At 39.8% G+C, this 18,496-nt stretch overlaps 1 protein-coding gene across 3 annotated transcripts in view; it reads left to right on the forward strand.

Annotated features, from left to right (window-relative positions):
• Nucleotides 1-18,496, forward strand: part of ATP10B (ATPase phospholipid transporting 10B (putative)) — a 361,387-nt gene that overhangs the window by 329,317 nt on the left and 13,574 nt on the right. For all 3 annotated transcript variants that reach the window (XM_066591077.1, XM_066591078.1, XM_066591080.1), the window contains 7 exons: nt 4,862-5,053; nt 5,942-6,515; nt 6,963-7,069; nt 10,129-10,255; nt 12,067-12,251; nt 14,999-15,308; nt 16,869-16,945. In XM_066591077.1, the coding sequence (XP_066447174.1) occupies nt 4,862-5,053; nt 5,942-6,515; nt 6,963-7,069; nt 10,129-10,255; nt 12,067-12,251; nt 14,999-15,308; nt 16,869-16,945 (1,572 nt within the window). The remainder of the gene's footprint in view (nt 1-4,861; nt 5,054-5,941; nt 6,516-6,962; nt 7,070-10,128; nt 10,256-12,066; nt 12,252-14,998; nt 15,309-16,868; nt 16,946-18,496) is intronic.

Raw genomic sequence — 18,496 nt, forward strand, 5'->3', positions numbered from 1 at the left:
TTCTGCAGCAGACTATCCTCGATATGTGAACATACCCTAAATCAGGAAACTTTCTTAGAATCACAGCCTAGCAATTTGCAACAAACACCCAGTCCTGGAGACAATGACATTCTTCTTAAACAATCACCAGTTTGGTCCTCATTACTTTTGTCATTAACAACAGAGGACTTTTGTCAAATGAGAGATGTCTCCAGTAATGAATAATTAAAACAAGCTCCGTCTCCTTTGGCACCGTCTGTAAGTGTATAAGCACATGACTGCCTTCACAAGATCACTTTTATTTCCATTATGTAATTAAAAAGCATTCTACGAATGAAAAGTGCATTCCTAAATGAAGTATTTCCAAGACAACAAGCCAGAGTCAGACACTTGTCTCATATAAGTGGTATATGATGGACTGCGGCATTTTAGCTTGATGAATCGTATGTACCCTCGGTATGGTATGACCCTATTTACAAATTGCTTTGATCCAATGCTCCATAATTTCTTTAATTATGTTATGGATCTCTGCTGGCGTTTGGAAGAGATCCATTGATCCTCTAATAGATGCATTACAGCAATCCTTGTTTTCAATTTTTAGTTAAAAGAAAATTTGCTTAAAACTTAAATGCTAAAAATATTCAACATCTTATATAATTATAATGAAGTCATTACATTTTTGTCCACGAAAACCAATATTTTACAGTTTCCATTGAAGTTAACTCACTGCTTTCTTCAGCTCCAGAATAGCAAATGTAACGCTTTATACAGTAATAAGTCTATGGCCGAGACTATACCAATAGCATCTGATATGGGGCAGCCCAATGGCTGTACAAATGTTCTTTATGTCCTTTGCTGCCAAAAAAATAATTGGCTTTCTTTTAGCTAGCCCTATAGTGGATGCAGATAGCTGAGGCAATCTGTACAATATTTGGCCCTTCTGCTTTCCAACTGTTAATTTAAAGGGATTGTCCAGGTTGCAAAAACCTGACATTCTAAAATAATAAATTACTCAGCACTCAACTCCTGTGCCACGGTTCCCTTCCTTCCAAATGGGGTACACACGTGACCACTGAAGCCAAGAGAGCTTGAGTGCCATGCCCCAAAACGGAATGTTACCAGTAGTAACTTGTATACAGAGTACTGGCCATCAACTCCCAACCTATGTGATCTATATATGGGACATCACTGGGTAAGGATTAAGAAGTGACATTAAAGGTGATGTGATGTGCTACCATGACAAACCTTTTGTGGGCAGCCAGGGTGTTGGGTATCATGAATAAAGAATGAAAATAGAATTCAACCTGTTTGAAGATAATGGACTGCTAGTCCACCAGTAATTGTGATTAGTGTAGTCCTCTATGTGCAGTCTTATGGACAGTATTATCTTCCTTCAAATGAAAAAATAGGCCCATGTACAACTAAGGGCTTGTTCTCGTCTGCACCAGAAGTTCTGTGTTATTCCATCTGTGAAATGTCAGAAGACAGCAGGGAAAGTAAGACAGACCCTATTATAGTCAACAAGGTCCATCTCGTACCATTCAGATCCAACATAGGACAGATTATACTTTCCATTTTGTTTTTTGTTCCAATGTAATTTTGTTTGATTAAACAGAAGAAGGGGAAGCTTAAAGCGACTCTCCAGTCCTGGACAAATAAAGATGGCTGCACCACTTTTCTGGCTACCTGATGCACATTGTGTATTAGTACGCATCATTCCAACTCTACCATTCCATGATTCTATGATTAATCTAAGACCCTACAGCTTTGATTGACCAGTACGGTCCACATGAGCAGCACTGGCCCAGTCACAGCAGAATATAGTGTCTTGGACTTGCAATGCATACTAATACACAGTGTGCATCAGGCAGTCAAAGAAGCAATGTGGCCATTTTTATTTGTCCAGGACCAAAGGGTAACTTTAATGGCAGTGTGAATGAGCCTTAAACGGGTTACACATATGGTATGTCTGCCCTATTCTAGACTTATCATGTGGGTTCTACTTAGTGCAGAATATCTGATACAACTTTGGTGGTTAATCAAGGAAATGTAGTTACTCTTAAGCTCCACTTAGTATAACGGTAGTATGGTTCAATTTATGGTCAACAAGGCAAGGGGACTTTTCTGACTCTGCCATGAGACCCTGAGTTCAGGTTATGCCATTGAATACACAACATTCTTAATACTTGATGATCTCCATTTTGGCATATTAGCTGGTGTTCAACTTGCTGAAAAACAGAGAATGAGAAACAGAATAGAATTGGATTTACTAGACAGAAGAGCGTAACAGGAGGACCTTATTTGCTTAGCAGTTATTTATGGTGTCTAATGCATCATTTTTTCAGCCTAAAATTTAAAGGTTCCTTCAATTAAAAAGAAAAACTATTTTACCATAGTGTATGTTTTTGAAAAAGAAAAATGACTAGGCCAAACATTCTTCCTTCTGAGCCTACAGTAGGCAGCAATGATAATGATAATCGCCTTATATGATGCGTGACAATTTCATGAATAATGAATCTGCTTGGAATGACCCCTAATTGGAAGGGAAGGCAGAAAAAAATGTCAAATAAATCATCCAAGAAATGGAATGTTGATGTGCAAATGAAACCTTAATATCACCAGATTCCATCCATTCATCTATCCATCCTTGAATCTACAAAGGTCTAAAATCATAGTTTCAGTTTGGGAAGTTATTGGGACTGTTATTCAGGATTCTACTTATTTTTATATTCAAACCGGAATATAAATTTGAGCAATGAACGAGCGAATTAAATGTTTTTAAAATTATGATTAGTTCTGAGTAACTGCATTTCCCATCTGCTGAATGCAAATCACTATAATACAGCTGAGAGATTATTTTTGAGGCTTCAATGCTTTACAATGTTTAGTTTTCCTTTTACTAACAGCATTTATATCTCTGGTGCCACTAAATGTTTAATTTGCGGTCCTTAGAGAAATTTCATCCTGTATGTGATGTAAAATTCCATCCATAAAGCTTTAAACCACCATAAGACAAATTTGAGGCATAGGAAGAAAAAAAAAAGCTAATCTCTGCTCATATAATAAAACCTATGCTATGTTCATGAATGCCCCTCTTCTATTAGTCTTCGGTGGGACCTGCAAATGACAACCATATTTGACCATTTTGAAGGCCTTGGAGTAGAGTTTTTTTTGTTATTTTGCATAAACTGTACTTTGCTATTTTTCTTTCTCTATGCCTCCATATATTTTAGTTTTGTGCATGTTATTTCGATAGTCATACTTGAATTAGAGGAAAGAAAAGGTATGGTGAGATTCCATAGTAATAATCAATATGGAGTCCCTTGTGGTGTATATTAACATCATCACATATCTCATTTAGTGCTTGTCCCCTTCTTTTGTTTATTCGGAAGGGAGAATGGTAGTGTGACCCATTTTAGTTGGAGAGTGGCAGTCTAAGGGCTAGGTCTTTTCTTGAACTGGGACTTAGAGTAGCTTTGTTGACTATCCTATAGCGTTTGTATATGTATGTAGGCATTATGTGATTGTTTTCAGTAAGCGAAACCATGTAATCTTGTAGATATGATACCTTTTAATGGCTAACAAAAATACATGATGTTATTGCAAGCTTTCAGATCTCTCAGGGTCCTTCCTCAGGTATAATGAAACACATCTGGATGGGGCATATACCTATAACAGAGCAGAACAATGGAAGTAGTATTGATATATATATTTCTCCATATGTAATATATATATATATATATATGGATATATATCCATACTACTTCCATTGTTCTGCTCCATTATAGAGGCAGCACAATAAAATGATGGCAGGAAAGATCCATCATATACCAGACACCATAGGATCCTGATGGACCACATTGACTATAAGGAGGTGCATCAGGTTCCTGTTGTGATGTCAAGCAATTTAGCAGAAAGAAGAGTGCAGCATGCCGCACTATATTTTTTTATATCTTTGAAGGATTGTGTGACGGAGGCTCCTAGCAGAACCTCAGAGCAGATGTGAGGCTTTATTTACACTGTAGCAGAAATTCCGAAATGCATTCCTTGGGGTCTAGATATGAAAGCTCTTTGCATTCATTAATGGAAGAAATGGCCCATAAAATAGCAGACGACAAGCTGTTTTGGACAGAATAAAGTTATTTAACAGCGCATCCTGACGTCCGTCGCCAAAAGATTTTAACAGATAACTGAAGTTAATAAATTGACTTGCTTTTCTGATTTCTTTCCAGTAAATTATATAGGCTATTTATATTCCACAAGGATAGAGAACATGGGATTTTGTCCAAAAATACCGTAATATATCCGTCATTGTATTGTCTACTTTATTATATTAGTAAAATAAAAAAACGACGCAGTAAGATTAGAACAAAAACATCATCCTTTACATTCGGCAAATTGTTCTTCTATGGTCCAACGTGCCCAATTTTGCTATTGCAATAGTAGATGAGATCATGTCATTCCGTTAATTATCAAATATATAAAAATAACATCTGTTCTAAAAACAAACTGTGAATGCTGGACAAGTTCCAGAGAACAAGTAATGAAATCTACTCTATCCAGATGCCAGCTACAAGACAAATGCTACTAATTGGGATATAGTCAAGCAGAGAAAAATGAACAAAATAATGGGAAGCTGCACATTATTAAAATTGTAAGGCCTAAAAATACCCATTCTTCCACTATCATGTCTGTGCTTCATTGTAATACTGGGTTCTGAACAGTCAAATTATCTTCATGTTGAGACATCTTGTCAGCGCCGTTGGGAAATAAAGGGTCTCTGTTTACTGTCTTTATATGTGTTTCAGTTTATAGATACATAAAGGCAGTTTGAGAAGGATGAAAAAAATTTGATTAATTCAATTTTTTTATTCCATTTCAGGAAAAAGATGTAACCCCAGATCAGATGCTATTAAAGAAGGTCAGAGAAGCCTCAGTCCACATTGAAACTCTGTCTCCATTTATACCACCAAGCAGCACCAGACCTTTAAGTTCTCCGTATATTGATTTCTTCCTGGCTTTGGCCATCTGCAATACAGTAGTGGTTTCCACAGCAACTGAACCAAGGCAAAGGGTATGCCCTATGGATATTTAGACGATTGCACCTTATCCTTTATTTATACTCAACGGTAGACTGAAATTAAACTTATATTGTTGTTTACATCCTAAGCTTGTTTTCCCAGAACTGTCAATACTAAAAGTTAGATAAAAGTTTTAAAAAAAAAACTCAATACAACAAAACAGGTCATGAGTACACACAAAAGTGTAATACATATTAATATATAAATAGGATTGATAACCTAAACATTTAGTAAAATAATGTGATATAAACTTAAAGTGGTTCTGTCATTAGAAAAAAAAATTCTATACTTACCTATTCCTCCCCCATCAGTCTTCTAAGCATATGTTCTCTCTGCCGATCTTCTCCTGTCTCCTGCAATCCCCCTGGGTCATCTCACCTCCAGCCGGCCAGATAATCTTCCTCCTGCAACGAAGCATAGATTGCCGACATTCTCCTTCCTGCAGGGCAATGTACGCTAGGTCACTAGTGATGTAGCGTTCACAGCCTAGCAGGGAGCGCCGAGCTATTGATGAGACTGCGCATGTGTGCTGTCTCTCTGCAATAGTATATGAACACTTGAGGGAAAGACAGTGCGCATGCACAGTCTCTGCAATAGCTTGGCATTATTCGCTAGCCAGTGAACGTTACGTCACTAGTGACATAACCTACACTGACCTGCCGAAAGGAGACTGCCGAGAACGGACACTCCATAGCAAAAAGAAGAGGATCCGGCCGGCTTGCGGTGAGGTCTCCCGGGGGATTGGAGAAGATCAACGAGGAGAAGTTGTGGTAAGAAGACTGCCTGGGGAGGAATAGGTAAGTATTGATTTTTATTTTCTAATGACAAAACCCCTTTGACCTAAAAAAAACTTAATTTGCTTCTCTTTGTTTATTTTTAAGGTTACCATGCCTTCATTACTCAAACCATCAGCATCATCTTTAGAGAAATTTCAGCAATTGTTCCAGAGGCTAAAGATGTTGCGACTCAGCCAGACACCCTCTTCCACTCCCTCTGGCTCTGACCCTGCAACTCCATCCAGTTCCAAGAAAAACAAAGTCAGTCCAGATAGCACCTGTCCTTCAAGTGAAGCAGAAAATCAAAGCAATGGGAGAGAGGATACGTCAGCAAATGGGAACACCACCGACAATTGCATTGAGGAAATGTTTGCCACCGTTGGTACATTCCATATAGAGGATGAGTTCTTATATGAGGCAGAGAGCCCTGATGAAGCTGCACTGGTGCATGCTGCAAGAGCATATAGCTTCACCTTAATGTCCCGCACACCTGAACAGGTGACAATACGGCTTCCGCAAGGCACCCTTCTCACCTTTGATCTTCTCTATACCTTGGGCTTTGACTCCGTCAGGAAAAGAATGTCTGTGGTGGTTCGTCACCCCATAACAAGAGAGATAATTGTGTACACCAAAGGAGCTGACTCTGCGATCATGGATTTATTAGATGACCCAGCCAAAGGTAAGCACCAAGGAACAATTGCTTTATTCTACTGTATTTCATACCTCTAATATGGCTAAAGTGGTCATCTAATGAAGACAATACAACCCTATTCCATATACCATATTAGCCATAGTAATTGTTTCCTTAGTAGTTTTAGTTTTCCTAGATTTCAGAAAGGTATATCTACCAAGTTATTCAAAAGCACAGAAGATAAAGATGTACTACATGGCAATGAAAAATATCCATAGTCACATCCCCAATAACCAAATATATTAAGGTGACTATACCTGTCCATATACCCAATTATTGCATATGTACATTTTAGATGGTGGTCCCCCATTCAGGACTCCCCACTATGAACTAGAACACAGAGCAGCTTATCGTCAGGGACCTCTACTAGCAAATAACGTACAGCTCCTTTATTAAGTCTAAATCGAATTAACATATAATTGTATTCTTTCATAGCTAATATTAGTGAGGGGAAAAATTTACGAAAGATCCAATCAAGAACCCAGAGGCACCTCGATTGGTATGCAAGAGATGGTCTGAGAACCCTATGCATAGCTAAAAAGGTAAAGAACACCTGTCACCTGTAAATTGTAGACTGGTTTCCTGCTTCTTACTGTATCCCTGCTATTTGATGACTGTTATTGCACAATAGTGATTAGAACCAGGAAGTTGATGGAATAAACTTCGAGCTTATGAAAAAGCTGCCTCACTGTTTGCATTGTTATAACTTTTTTGATGTTTAATATTAAGAAGCCATAAATTCCTCCATGCTGTTAAGCCAAAAGATAAAAAAAATGTTATCTGGCTGCATTTCAAGGACACATGATGTTAAAGAAAATGTATCACATACATCTGTTCTTTGCTAATTGAAACCAGACATATATATATATATATATATATACACTACCGTTCAAAAGTTTGGGGTCACATTGAAATGTCCTTATTTTTGAAGGAAAAGCACTGTACTTTTCAATGAAGATAACTTTAAACTAGTCCTAACTTTAAACAAATGCACTCTATACATTGCTAATGTGGTAAATGACTATTCTAGCTGCAAATGTCTGGTTTTTTGTGCAATATCTACAAAGGTGTATAGAGGCCCATTTCCAGCAACTATCACTCCAGTGTTCTAATGGTACAATGTGTTTGCTCATTGGCTCAGAAGGCTAATTGATGATTAGAAAACCCTTGTGCAATCATGTTCACACATCTGAAAACAGTCTAGCTCGTTACAGAAGCTACAAAACTGACCTTCCTGTGAGCAGATTGAGTTTCTGGAGCATCACATTTGTGGGGTCAATTAAACGCTCAAAATGGCCAGAAAAAGAGAACTTTCATCTGAAACTCGACAGTCTATTCTTGTTCTTAGAAATGAAGGCTATTCCATGCGAGAAATTGCTAAGAAATTGAAGATTTCCCACAACGGTGTGTACTACTCCCTTCAGAGGACAGCACAAACAGGCTCTAACCAGAGTAGAAAAAGAAGTGGGAGGCCGCGTTGCACAACTAAGCAAGAAGATAAGCACATTAGAGTCTCTAGTTTGAGAAACAGACGCCTCACAGGTACCCAACTGGCATCTTCATTAAATAGTACCCGCAAAACACCAGTGTCAACATCTACAGTGAAGAGGCGGCTGCGGGATTTTGGGCTTCAGGGCAGAGTGGCAAAGAAAAAGCCATATCTGAGACTGGCCAATAAAAGAAAAAGATTAAGATGGGCAAAAGAACACAGACATTGGACAGAGGAAGACTGGAAAAAAGTGTTGTGGACGGATGAATCCAAGTTTGAGGTGTTTGGATCACAAAGAAGAACGTTTGTGAGATGCAGAACAAATGAAAAGATGCTGGAAGAATGCCTGACGCCATCTGTTAAGCATGGTGGAGGTAATGTGATGGTCTGGGGTTGCTTTGGTGCTGGTAAGATGGGAGATTTGTACAGGGTAAAAGGGATTCTGAATAAGGAAGGCTATCACTCCATTTTGCAACGCCATGCCATACCCAGTGGACAGCGCTTGATTGGAACCAATTTCATCCTACAACAGGACAATGACCCTAAACACACCTCCAAATTGTGCAAGAACTATTTACAGCAGAAGCAGGCAGCTGGTATTCTATCGGTAATGGAGTGGCCAGCGCAGTCACCAGATCTGAACCCCATTGAGCTGTTGTGGGAGCAGCTTGACCGAATGGTACGCCAGAAGTGCCCATCCAACCAATCCAACTTGTGGGAGATGCTTCTAGAAGCGTGGGGTGCAATTTCTCAAGCTTACCTCAGCAAATTAACAGCTAGAATGTCAAAGGTGTGCAATGCTGTAATTGCTGCAAAAGGAGGATTCTTTGACGAAAGCAAAGTTTGATGTAAAAACAATGTTATTTCAAATACAAATCATTGTTTCTAACCTTGTCAATGTCTTGACTCTATTTTCTATTCATTTCACAACGCATGGTGGTGAATAAGTGTGACTTTTCATGGAAAACACAAAATTGTTTGGGTGACCCCAAACTTTTGAACGGTAGTGTATATATATAATTTTGTTTCTTACCTGTCTTTTTAATATTCTGATGGTAGATGTTTTTTAATTGTATTATCTGTACATTATTATGGGGCCGTCTTCCTATCACACAGCCAAAGAGGCACAGCACTCCATTCAGTGCTTTTGCCCCTCTGTTGTATTGATCAATGGGAAAGAGGGGGGGGGGGGGTCTCAAGACCTGGACTGGACAAATCAAAACTTCTAACATGTTTGTATTGTGTGTCACAACTATTGTAAAAGTGCAATAGTAGTAAAGCCCCATTTACACTGAATGATTATTGCTCAAAATTCAATCAAACAATGTCTTTTGAGTGATAATAGTAGCGTGTAAATGCTACCATCATTAGCTTTTTGGCTAAACGATGATTTTAGGTTGAGTTTAAAATCCATCCTTCAGCTGGGCAGCTGACAGCAGGGACCCCACCCTCTTATTCTCCATGGGAGTGCTGATAGCATTGTATTCAGCTGCAGACCACCTGCTGTTCTCTGTATACAATTCAGGGAGACTCATTTACATGCAAATGAAGCATTAATGCCCATTAGTAGCTTATGCAATATGATCACTCAAACTGTCATAAACCTATCTTTTGAATGTATTTTGAGTGATCATCTTTGCTTGTAAATGGGGCTTTACTCATTCAGGGTGCATGAAGTTGTGTGTGTATAAATCTGTTTAGGGTGTTGTTTTATGCTTTGCCTTAAACTGTGTTCTATGCATCCTGACAAGTTCACTGGTGTATAATAAAACTGTCCTCTTCAGATTTGGATCCCGTAGGGTTACTGTTTCTCCTTGTGGAAATTGTAAAGTTCTGTTAACAAGTGTTATAGGTCAGGCAATGCTCCCTAGGGCAAAACGTATGCAAATGAGCTCTTCTCCAGAAATAAGGAAAACTGTCTCTCTAGTGCTGCCTGTTGGGGATAACTATCTCTAATAAATGGTACTAGAGAGACAGTTTTCCATATTTTGGAGCAGAGCTTTGTATAACTCTTCAGGTTAGTGCATTTGTTACTCATGTACAGAATATGTGGTTTATGTTGTTTAATGTGTCTTTATAAATGAATTCTCTTTAATTTGTATTTGGTCTTAGGTTTTGAGCGAGGAAGATTTTGAACGTTGGTCAAATTTCCGTGAAGAAGCTGAAGCAGCGATTGATAACAGAGAAGAGTTGCTCATGGAAACTGCTGAACATCTGGAAACTAATCTCACTCTGCTTGGTAAGTTACACATACTGAAAGAATGGTTGTATTCTGCAAGACAGGATGTGCAGCATGATGAAAAATATAAATGCAGTTTTTTTTAACTGGTTTTGCATGTGTCCTTCCAAGCTAATGACTGCAAAGAGTAAAGACCCATTTAGACAGAATGATGATCGCTCAAAAGCCGTCTTTTGAGTGATAATCATTGTGTTTAAATGTGCCCATCTTTCAGTTTTCTGCCGAACGTCAGTTTTCAGTTCTGCTTGAAAACCATCGTTTGACAGAACAGCTGATAAGCAGGACCGCACGCTGTGCTCTGCCAGTGGAGAGCTGATTACAGCTGATAATATTGTATCAGCTGTACTCAGCTGTCAGCCCCAGTGGCAGATCAAAACAAAAGTAATCAGGAAACAGTGGGAGGTCTGTTTGCTGATTACAACTCTCTGCGGCTCACATGCTGCTACTTGGTACTAATAGGCATTAGTGCCAAGTAGTAGTTTAAACAAAATGATTGCTCAAAAGCCATCTTTTGAGCAATCATCTTTGCAGTGTAAATACACCTGAACAAATACTACTGCGCTCAATAGTTGACCTTTTCCTTATTCACCAATGTCAAAGGTAAGCTCCAAAACATGACTGACTCCTAGAGTGACGTCACATTGTGTCTTTTTCTTGGCAGACTTTTTTTGTGGGGTGGTTTGCCCAGTCATCTCTTTACTCATTTTACCGACCTTGGAAGGATGAGTCAACCTTGAACCTGCTACCCGAACCATGCGGGCTTTGAACCCGCAACCTTCAGGTTGTGAGCGAGAGTTTAGGACTGCATTTCTGCTACCCTAACAGTCTGCGCTACACGAGAGAAGAAAAGCTCCTTCATCCTATTGTGATATGACTCTCTTTTCCTATAGATACTTTAAAGAAAAGACCAATCACTTTACATATTAGTAGTCTGTGTAAATCTTGCATAGAATTAAGCATCATTTTAATTCAGACCCCCAGGGCCTCCTTGTTCTGGAATGGTTTGGTTGAGCATTGTGGGAAATATGTTTGAGGCACAACCTTAGTCACACCGGACATATGTCAATCTTTACTATAAAAGTGCTATGTATCAATTTAGAGTACCTGGAGCAAGATAGAACGTCCCCAACCAGTTTCTTATCCACAGCTTTTAATCTTATAAAATCTTTTGCTCCTCTCCCTACTGAGGCATGTCTGCTATTAGTGACTACCAGCCTGAATCATCCAAACTATTCAGTTAACATTAGGGACAAGCCGGGCTGGGAATCTCAAGAGTCTACTACCTACAGCATGTATATGCTAGAACATGCGGGATTTGCACTAATTTCGTGAAATACTGGCAAGTGTGCTGTGCCTCTGTGATCCGTAACCTCTAGCCCATCAAACAGCATACATCATTAAAATTAAGCTATGTGCAATGTTATTGCTCTACTAGTGAACTCCCTTTATGTTGTGGCATGATATCATATACATAAAATTAATGCAATGATATAGCCGTAGGAGTCATAGAGGTTGTATAGCGTCATGTGCTATCTGTGCCAGATATCGGTGGCGGCCCAGTTTAATGTTTTGCTCATAGGAGCCTCCATACTCAACTATTTCTGAATAAATGAAGTTGATAGCAACTTTCTCTGTTTGTCACTCTGAAGTTATTTTGAAGGCAGCTCCCCCTTCTATTAACGTCATGTCTGGCCAGCTCACATATATGAAGATTTACTCATTTAGGCATTTCAAAGTAAAATATTCTGGACAAATAATATAATTAATACTTAATTTTGTGTATATATATATTTATTATCATCATCCTTAAGGTGCAACAGGCATAGAGGATCGTCTTCAGGATGGCGTTCCAGACACCATTGCTGCCTTGAGAGAAGCTGGTATCAACATCTGGGTGCTGACTGGTGACAAACAAGAGACTGCCGTTAATATCGCCTACTCTTGCCAACTTCTGGATCAGAACGACATGGTTTTTACTATCAATACTGAGAGTAAGGTATGTTGAATTATGGTTACACGGTAAAAAGTGTATTCAGGCCTAGAATCTAATGTCTGTAAAAAGAGCCTATGCCCTGGGACTGGAACCATTATGGGGTCTCTAGCACATACTCTATGACATCCACTCAAATCTCTCCCTGGCAAGACATATTAAATGTAACTACTATGTAGGCATTACGGAACCATTTTATATGGGCACTGTACTTGGTGCAGTTTTTCTTCACTTTTTTTTTTTAAGGCAGTGTAATGGCATTTTTGCAGTTTTCTGAGCCAAAGCCAGAAGTGGATCCAACAGGAAGAAGTAGTATAAGTTTTTCCTTTATATTTCCTATGCCTTTTTCATTCACTTCTGGCTTTGGCTCCCATAACTGCCTGGAAACCTGCCACAAATACTTGTGTGTGACACCTCCCGAAGGTACAGTTATTTGCTTAGTATTATGACTGCACAACTCATCATTTTCATCCTTTGCAAAAATTGAGGTCACACATTTATGTTTTTCCCAGTCAATTTAATCAAATTTGATGTGGTTCGTAGTGTCTGTAATTTTCAGTGATAGTCCCAGCTTTTGGACATTCTGTTCTTTTAGTATTGATTAATAGGTTTCGTGAGAGTACATACACTTACAAACTATGTACACCTATATAATATGGAGAATATTTTAATGCAGGGATTTAGTGACTGTGTGCAATTCGCAAATGTGGTCCCTAGCATGCAGGCTCAGCACTTCGGCCTCTAATATTTAAAGTTAAATTTTATGCTCTAGAATCTTACTACAGTATGATTTTACAATTTAAACATTATGTTCCTAGCAGTTAAAGAGATTCTGTCACCAGGATCCGGCTGGCTGAACTACATGCATCAGGAACCCGGGACAGGCATGCACATTGTGCCTATGTTCTATACTGAAAGGCTGCGGCGATTCAGAATAAGCTTACATTGAAGATGCAGTTGGAATGGAGCTGTGAGTCAGGGCGGCAGTGCCGATCCAGCCTCTCCCCGCCAGCTTATTGTACAGTGACAGCTCTCTCTTTTTGGTGGCTGAAGGGCCCACTAGGGTTAAATTGTAAACAATCCAACCACAGCCTTTGCCATAAGCTGAAACAGTTGGGTCCCCTTAAAAAGTAACTTTTATTGATATGTAGTAAAAGAGTAGCAATTAATTCAAAAGATCAGGGTCTCAATATAGTGTGAGTGAATGTAATACAATAGACAAAACCGGTCTGAGCGAAACAATATCCTGCCTTGCTGATCATGCACAAATATCAGGGTCACGCCTATAAGACTTGCTACAAATGATGTGCGCTACCATGCAGCAGTACACTGCTATGTGCTAAAGATTTGGAAAGTGATTGGATCCCCGCCTATACTGCCAGCACTTGTAACTGCAGTCACGGCTCTCATTTAAATCAACACGAGCTGTGCCTGCAGTTACAAGCACCGGCCACTACACACAGGTTGGTGCGGAGACTTCTGCTGCTTCAGCTCCGACCTCTATGTATTTGTGGCTGGTGCCCGCTCAGCTGATTGGTTGGGGTACCGAGTGACGGACCGCGGGCAATTAACTATTGATGAATGTTTTTTTCCACGGAAAACCCCTTTAATATGCTTGTGGGTTTTGTTTTGTCAGTCGATATAACACTGCATTTATTCTGTTCACAATACTTCCTTAACTCCCATTCATTTCAATGGCAACTAATTGTACATTTAGTTTACACAACATATGGGCATTATGTTACAGTTCCAATTATAATTTCTCATCCACTTCTCTAAGTCACTTGTGCACATTTTTACTCTTTATCATTCATAGTATCCAGAGTAAGTTGCCTTTATTTATCATTTTAAACTTTTATGACAATTTACCGTATATACTTGAGTATAAGCCGAGTTTTTCAGCACATTTTTTTATGCTGTAAAAAGCCCCTTTGGTTTATACTCGAGTGAGGTAAAAAAAACAAAAAAACCCTGCAATACTCACCTCCCAGTCGCTGTCTGTGTCCCCGGCGCAATGGTTTCCCCGGCGGTGCGGCAAGCTGCTTGAGAGTTCTCCCCACTGTCATCTCCCTGCTCGGCTTTGAATTCCCCCACCATCCGCACTGTGTAAGTAAGCAATGTGATTGAATCAAGCACCAGCCAATCACAGCCGGCGCTCGATCATTCAGAGCCATTCAGTGAATGACATCACTGAATGGCTGTGATTGTTTTATCCAGCACCGGCTGTGATTGGCTGGTGCTCGATCCAATCACAGCATTTAGTTACACAGCGTTGAAGGCGGGGGAATTCAAAGCCGAGCAGGGAGATGACAGCGGAGAGAATTATCAAGCAGCTTGCCACACCGCCGTGGAGAGCATCACGCTGGGGACACAGACGCCGACTGGGAGGTGAGTATTGCATTTTTTTTAACCTAGTATATACTTGAGTTTAGGCTTATTCTCAAGTCAATAAGTTTTACCAGTTTTTTGTGGTAAAACTTATTGATTTGGCTTATACTCGAGTATATATGGTATGTTACTATCTTTCACAATGGAAATGCTGTAGACTAGGACTGTACAACTTGGCAGTAGGTAGGGGCCAAAATTAAAGCACAAGTCTTGCATTGCTACACCTGTCCACAAGTAGTTTTTGGAAAGCATGGCCTCCTTATTGGACTTAGGTGTTCTACTAATGACGACCCTGTAGCAGTTGTTTAGATGTTCAACAATTTTTGGAACGCCACATAATGTGTCCTTTGTATTTGGTGTCGCAGGAAACGTGCGAGTCTATCTTGGACTGCACTCTTGAAGAGGTTAAAAGGTTTTCCCCTGAAAAAAAGAAAAGACGTTTCTTTAAAAAACGAAAGACTGAAGACATTTGTGATACGGTGGCTCGTCCTGAGGTCGGATTGGTAATTGATGGGATTACATTAAATGTTATCTTTCAAGGTGGTTTGGAGGCAAAATTTTTGGAGTTGACCAAGTATTGTCGTTCCGTCTTGTGCTGTCGTGCTACACCTCTACAGAAGAGTATGGTCGTCAAACTGGTGCGCGACAAATTGAACGTCATGACACTTTCTATAGGTAATCTTGGATGTTTCTATATCTCTCTTTGTCTTTAATGGATAGCAACCATGTGTAGTTTTTAGTAAAGGCCCATTTACACGGGCCGATGATCACTTAAAGATCGCTCAAACGATAGTTTGAGTGACAGCTTTGAGCGATCATTTTGCATTAAAAATAATTGGTATTTAATTAGCTAATCAGCTACTTAAGTACCAATTATGTATGCAAATGATGCCTTTCCTGAATGCAGTTAAAAGCCGGAGGCTAATATCTGCTCTCAGATCCTTTGTTCTCCATGGGGAAACAATGCTATCGGTACTCCCCGTGGAGAACTGCTGATAAAAGTGAGCGACGATTTTTAGGTTAGCTTCATTTTAACGATCAGCTAACAGTGCCCGAAAAGCGAGTGCCCCGCGCCCATTTACACGCACCGATTATCACTAAAACGATCGCCGATTAGCGATTTTTTTGTGACAATCGTCCAGTGTAAATGGGCCTATAGATTTAAAAATAGCAATTACCCTATTTGCTGACTCTTTCAAGGTTATAGCAGGAGACTTTCTCTACTCTGCCCTATCTGTTAAAGGGATTTTCCAGGGAAACATTATTGATGACTTATCCTCAGGGTAGGTCATCAATAGTTGATCAGTTTGGGTCCACTGTTGGGGACTTCAGCTGATCAGGTGCCTGCTGTCAGCGCCACAATACACACAGAGTGGAAATTGCTGTTCTGACCCCTGTGTAGTGGCCAGTGCTTGTAATTGCAGGTTCAGGTGTCATTAAAGTCAATGGGAGCTGCTCCTTTCAGGACCCCAGCCGATCAACTATTGATGACCTAATACCCCATTTACACTGACAGATGATCGCTTAAAAGTCACTCAAACGACAGATAAAATGACAGTTTTGAGCGATCATCTTTGCATACTTTATAGTAGTTATACTATAATTAGCATAATTTATACTTTAATTAGCTACTATACAGCTATGCAGGCACAGCAGAACACTGCCGCTATCTCTTGCCGAACACTACAGCTGCTTTGCATGAGCAAACAGCTGTAGTGTTCTCTGTGGTTACAGCCCATGCCCTACTGTCAATTCACAGCAGGACACAGGCACAGAGAATCTTATCAGCGCAGCCGGCTGATAACAGCCTGCTCCTCTGATAACAGCTGATCGCTCAATTCTAGCAAGCTATAATTCAGCGATCAGCGACTCGTGCACAAAAACTACACAATATCTTTGCATTTAGACAGAACGAAAATCGCGCAAAAGATTCTTTTGAGCGAATTTTGGACGATTCCTGTTGTGTCTAAATCAGCCTTAACCTGAGTATACGTCAGCAACAGTATTTCCCTGGAAAACCCCTTTAAAATTGTTCATTTGATAAAAGTAATTTAGTAAATATCCCATTGATTCTGCTTATTCTGCTTGCCCCCCATTGTTTTTGAAAGAATAAATAAAACCTTTCATGGCCCAGAAAATACAATGTATATGTTTATTTAATCAGTCACTATATACTGCATACCTCACAGCGTGCAATATGTCATTGACCCGACAAATATTCCTAATCATTCCCAGGTGACGGTGCAAATGACGTCAGTATGATTCAGTGCGCAGATGTTGGGATTGGAATATCTGGCCAAGAAGGCATGCAGGTATGCTCCAAAGTCATACAGTGTATCACAAAAGATGGCCATGTGGTCACTTTGCATCCATTTTATAACTGGTGAAGTGTATTACTAGTGGTGTTTAACCGTCGTTAATCTCAATCTGTATTTCTTTCTGCCCTGTCACTGTGTGGTAATTAATGGGAACAATGCTCCTAATCTATGTCATATAACTCTGAATGTACAGTGGAGCTTTGTGGTAATTTGACCACATATCTCATTGTTTACACAGAGATTAATATGACCAATATTCAAAAGCGCAAACCTTTTTATCCCCTTCCACTCCAACAGGGTTGCATATAGGTTTACGTCATTATTTCCACTGATTTCATTAAACAGATCCTGTCATGTCCCCGCAGCACCATAAACTAAGTCATGGCTCTGTTTGGGGACATGACAGGGAGCTAGGTGATGTAGTTTTTATACTCGCCCACTCCTGCAATCCAGCGCTGTCACCCGCTGAAGATCGAGCGGTGCGCAAAAATTGGTCTCTCTTCAGATTCCTGTGCATGCACTCTCCTGTACAAGTCTATGAGAGAGCGAGCACAAGAAAAGAGTTGGATCGCGGCTGATTGGAGCTGTTGCCGCCAGGTGTAATAAACAGCGATGTCCGATGAGAGATAGCTGCGCGATCTCTCTTCATACATACCCCAACCCCACAGGACGCAACTATACGTCCTATAGTGGGAAAGGGTTAATATACTGTACCTCTGACAGACACATAACATGTAGTCCCTGGCCCCCCATCTACCGTTTATGATACTGATGACTTTGTATGTGGCAGAAGAGCCTTTAGGCCCCTTAAACAGCAAGGCCTGTGTGTAACTGCTACCTCTGCACCCATGTAGCTGTGCCCATCACTGTTTAATCAGATTTTTATGGTATATTAATACAGCCCCATGGTTCTGTGCAAGGGAGCAATAAACATTTCAGTAAGTCTTATACTTAGAATAGAAAAGCTGCTCCCCTTCACCGTGTGTCGTGTTCGCCACATCATTGTGTTTTACATCTAAAAAGCTTTAAAATTCTATTAATTTCATCAAACATTTTTATAGCACTGCTTTTCTGATTGACAGCTCTAAATTCCCTGTATAGACAGTTAACATTTTAACTTTCATTGTCTGCAGCCACCACTAGGGGGAGCTTTACTGTGAACTGTTTAACCAGAACCATATGCAGGAATTTCCCTCTAGTGGTAGCAGCAGGCAGGCAGAATTTTATCATTGATGCAGCATATATAGAGCTCTGTGTAGGAAAACAGAACTGCAGCCACTATGAAGGTACATTAAGAACTAGATCCGCATAGAATGTTGCACCTAAAAGTGACATGATGGTAAAGTTGGAAATTTAGTTAAAGGTGGCCACATACAATAAATGGCTACTACATTGGCTCAAAGCATATATTATTTTATTTAAGGGTATGTGATGATGAGCATCAATTAACCAGTTTTGATGGCGCTTATCTTCCAGGGAATGGAAGCTCTCTGAGGTGAGGGTCTGTATCTCCCACAGACATGAATTCTGTTGCGTAGAATTAAT

Source organism: Eleutherodactylus coqui, chromosome 2 (assembly GCF_035609145.1).
Source record: "Eleutherodactylus coqui strain aEleCoq1 chromosome 2, aEleCoq1.hap1, whole genome shotgun sequence".
NCBI classification, from domain to species: Eukaryota; Metazoa; Chordata; class Amphibia; order Anura; family Eleutherodactylidae; genus Eleutherodactylus; species Eleutherodactylus coqui.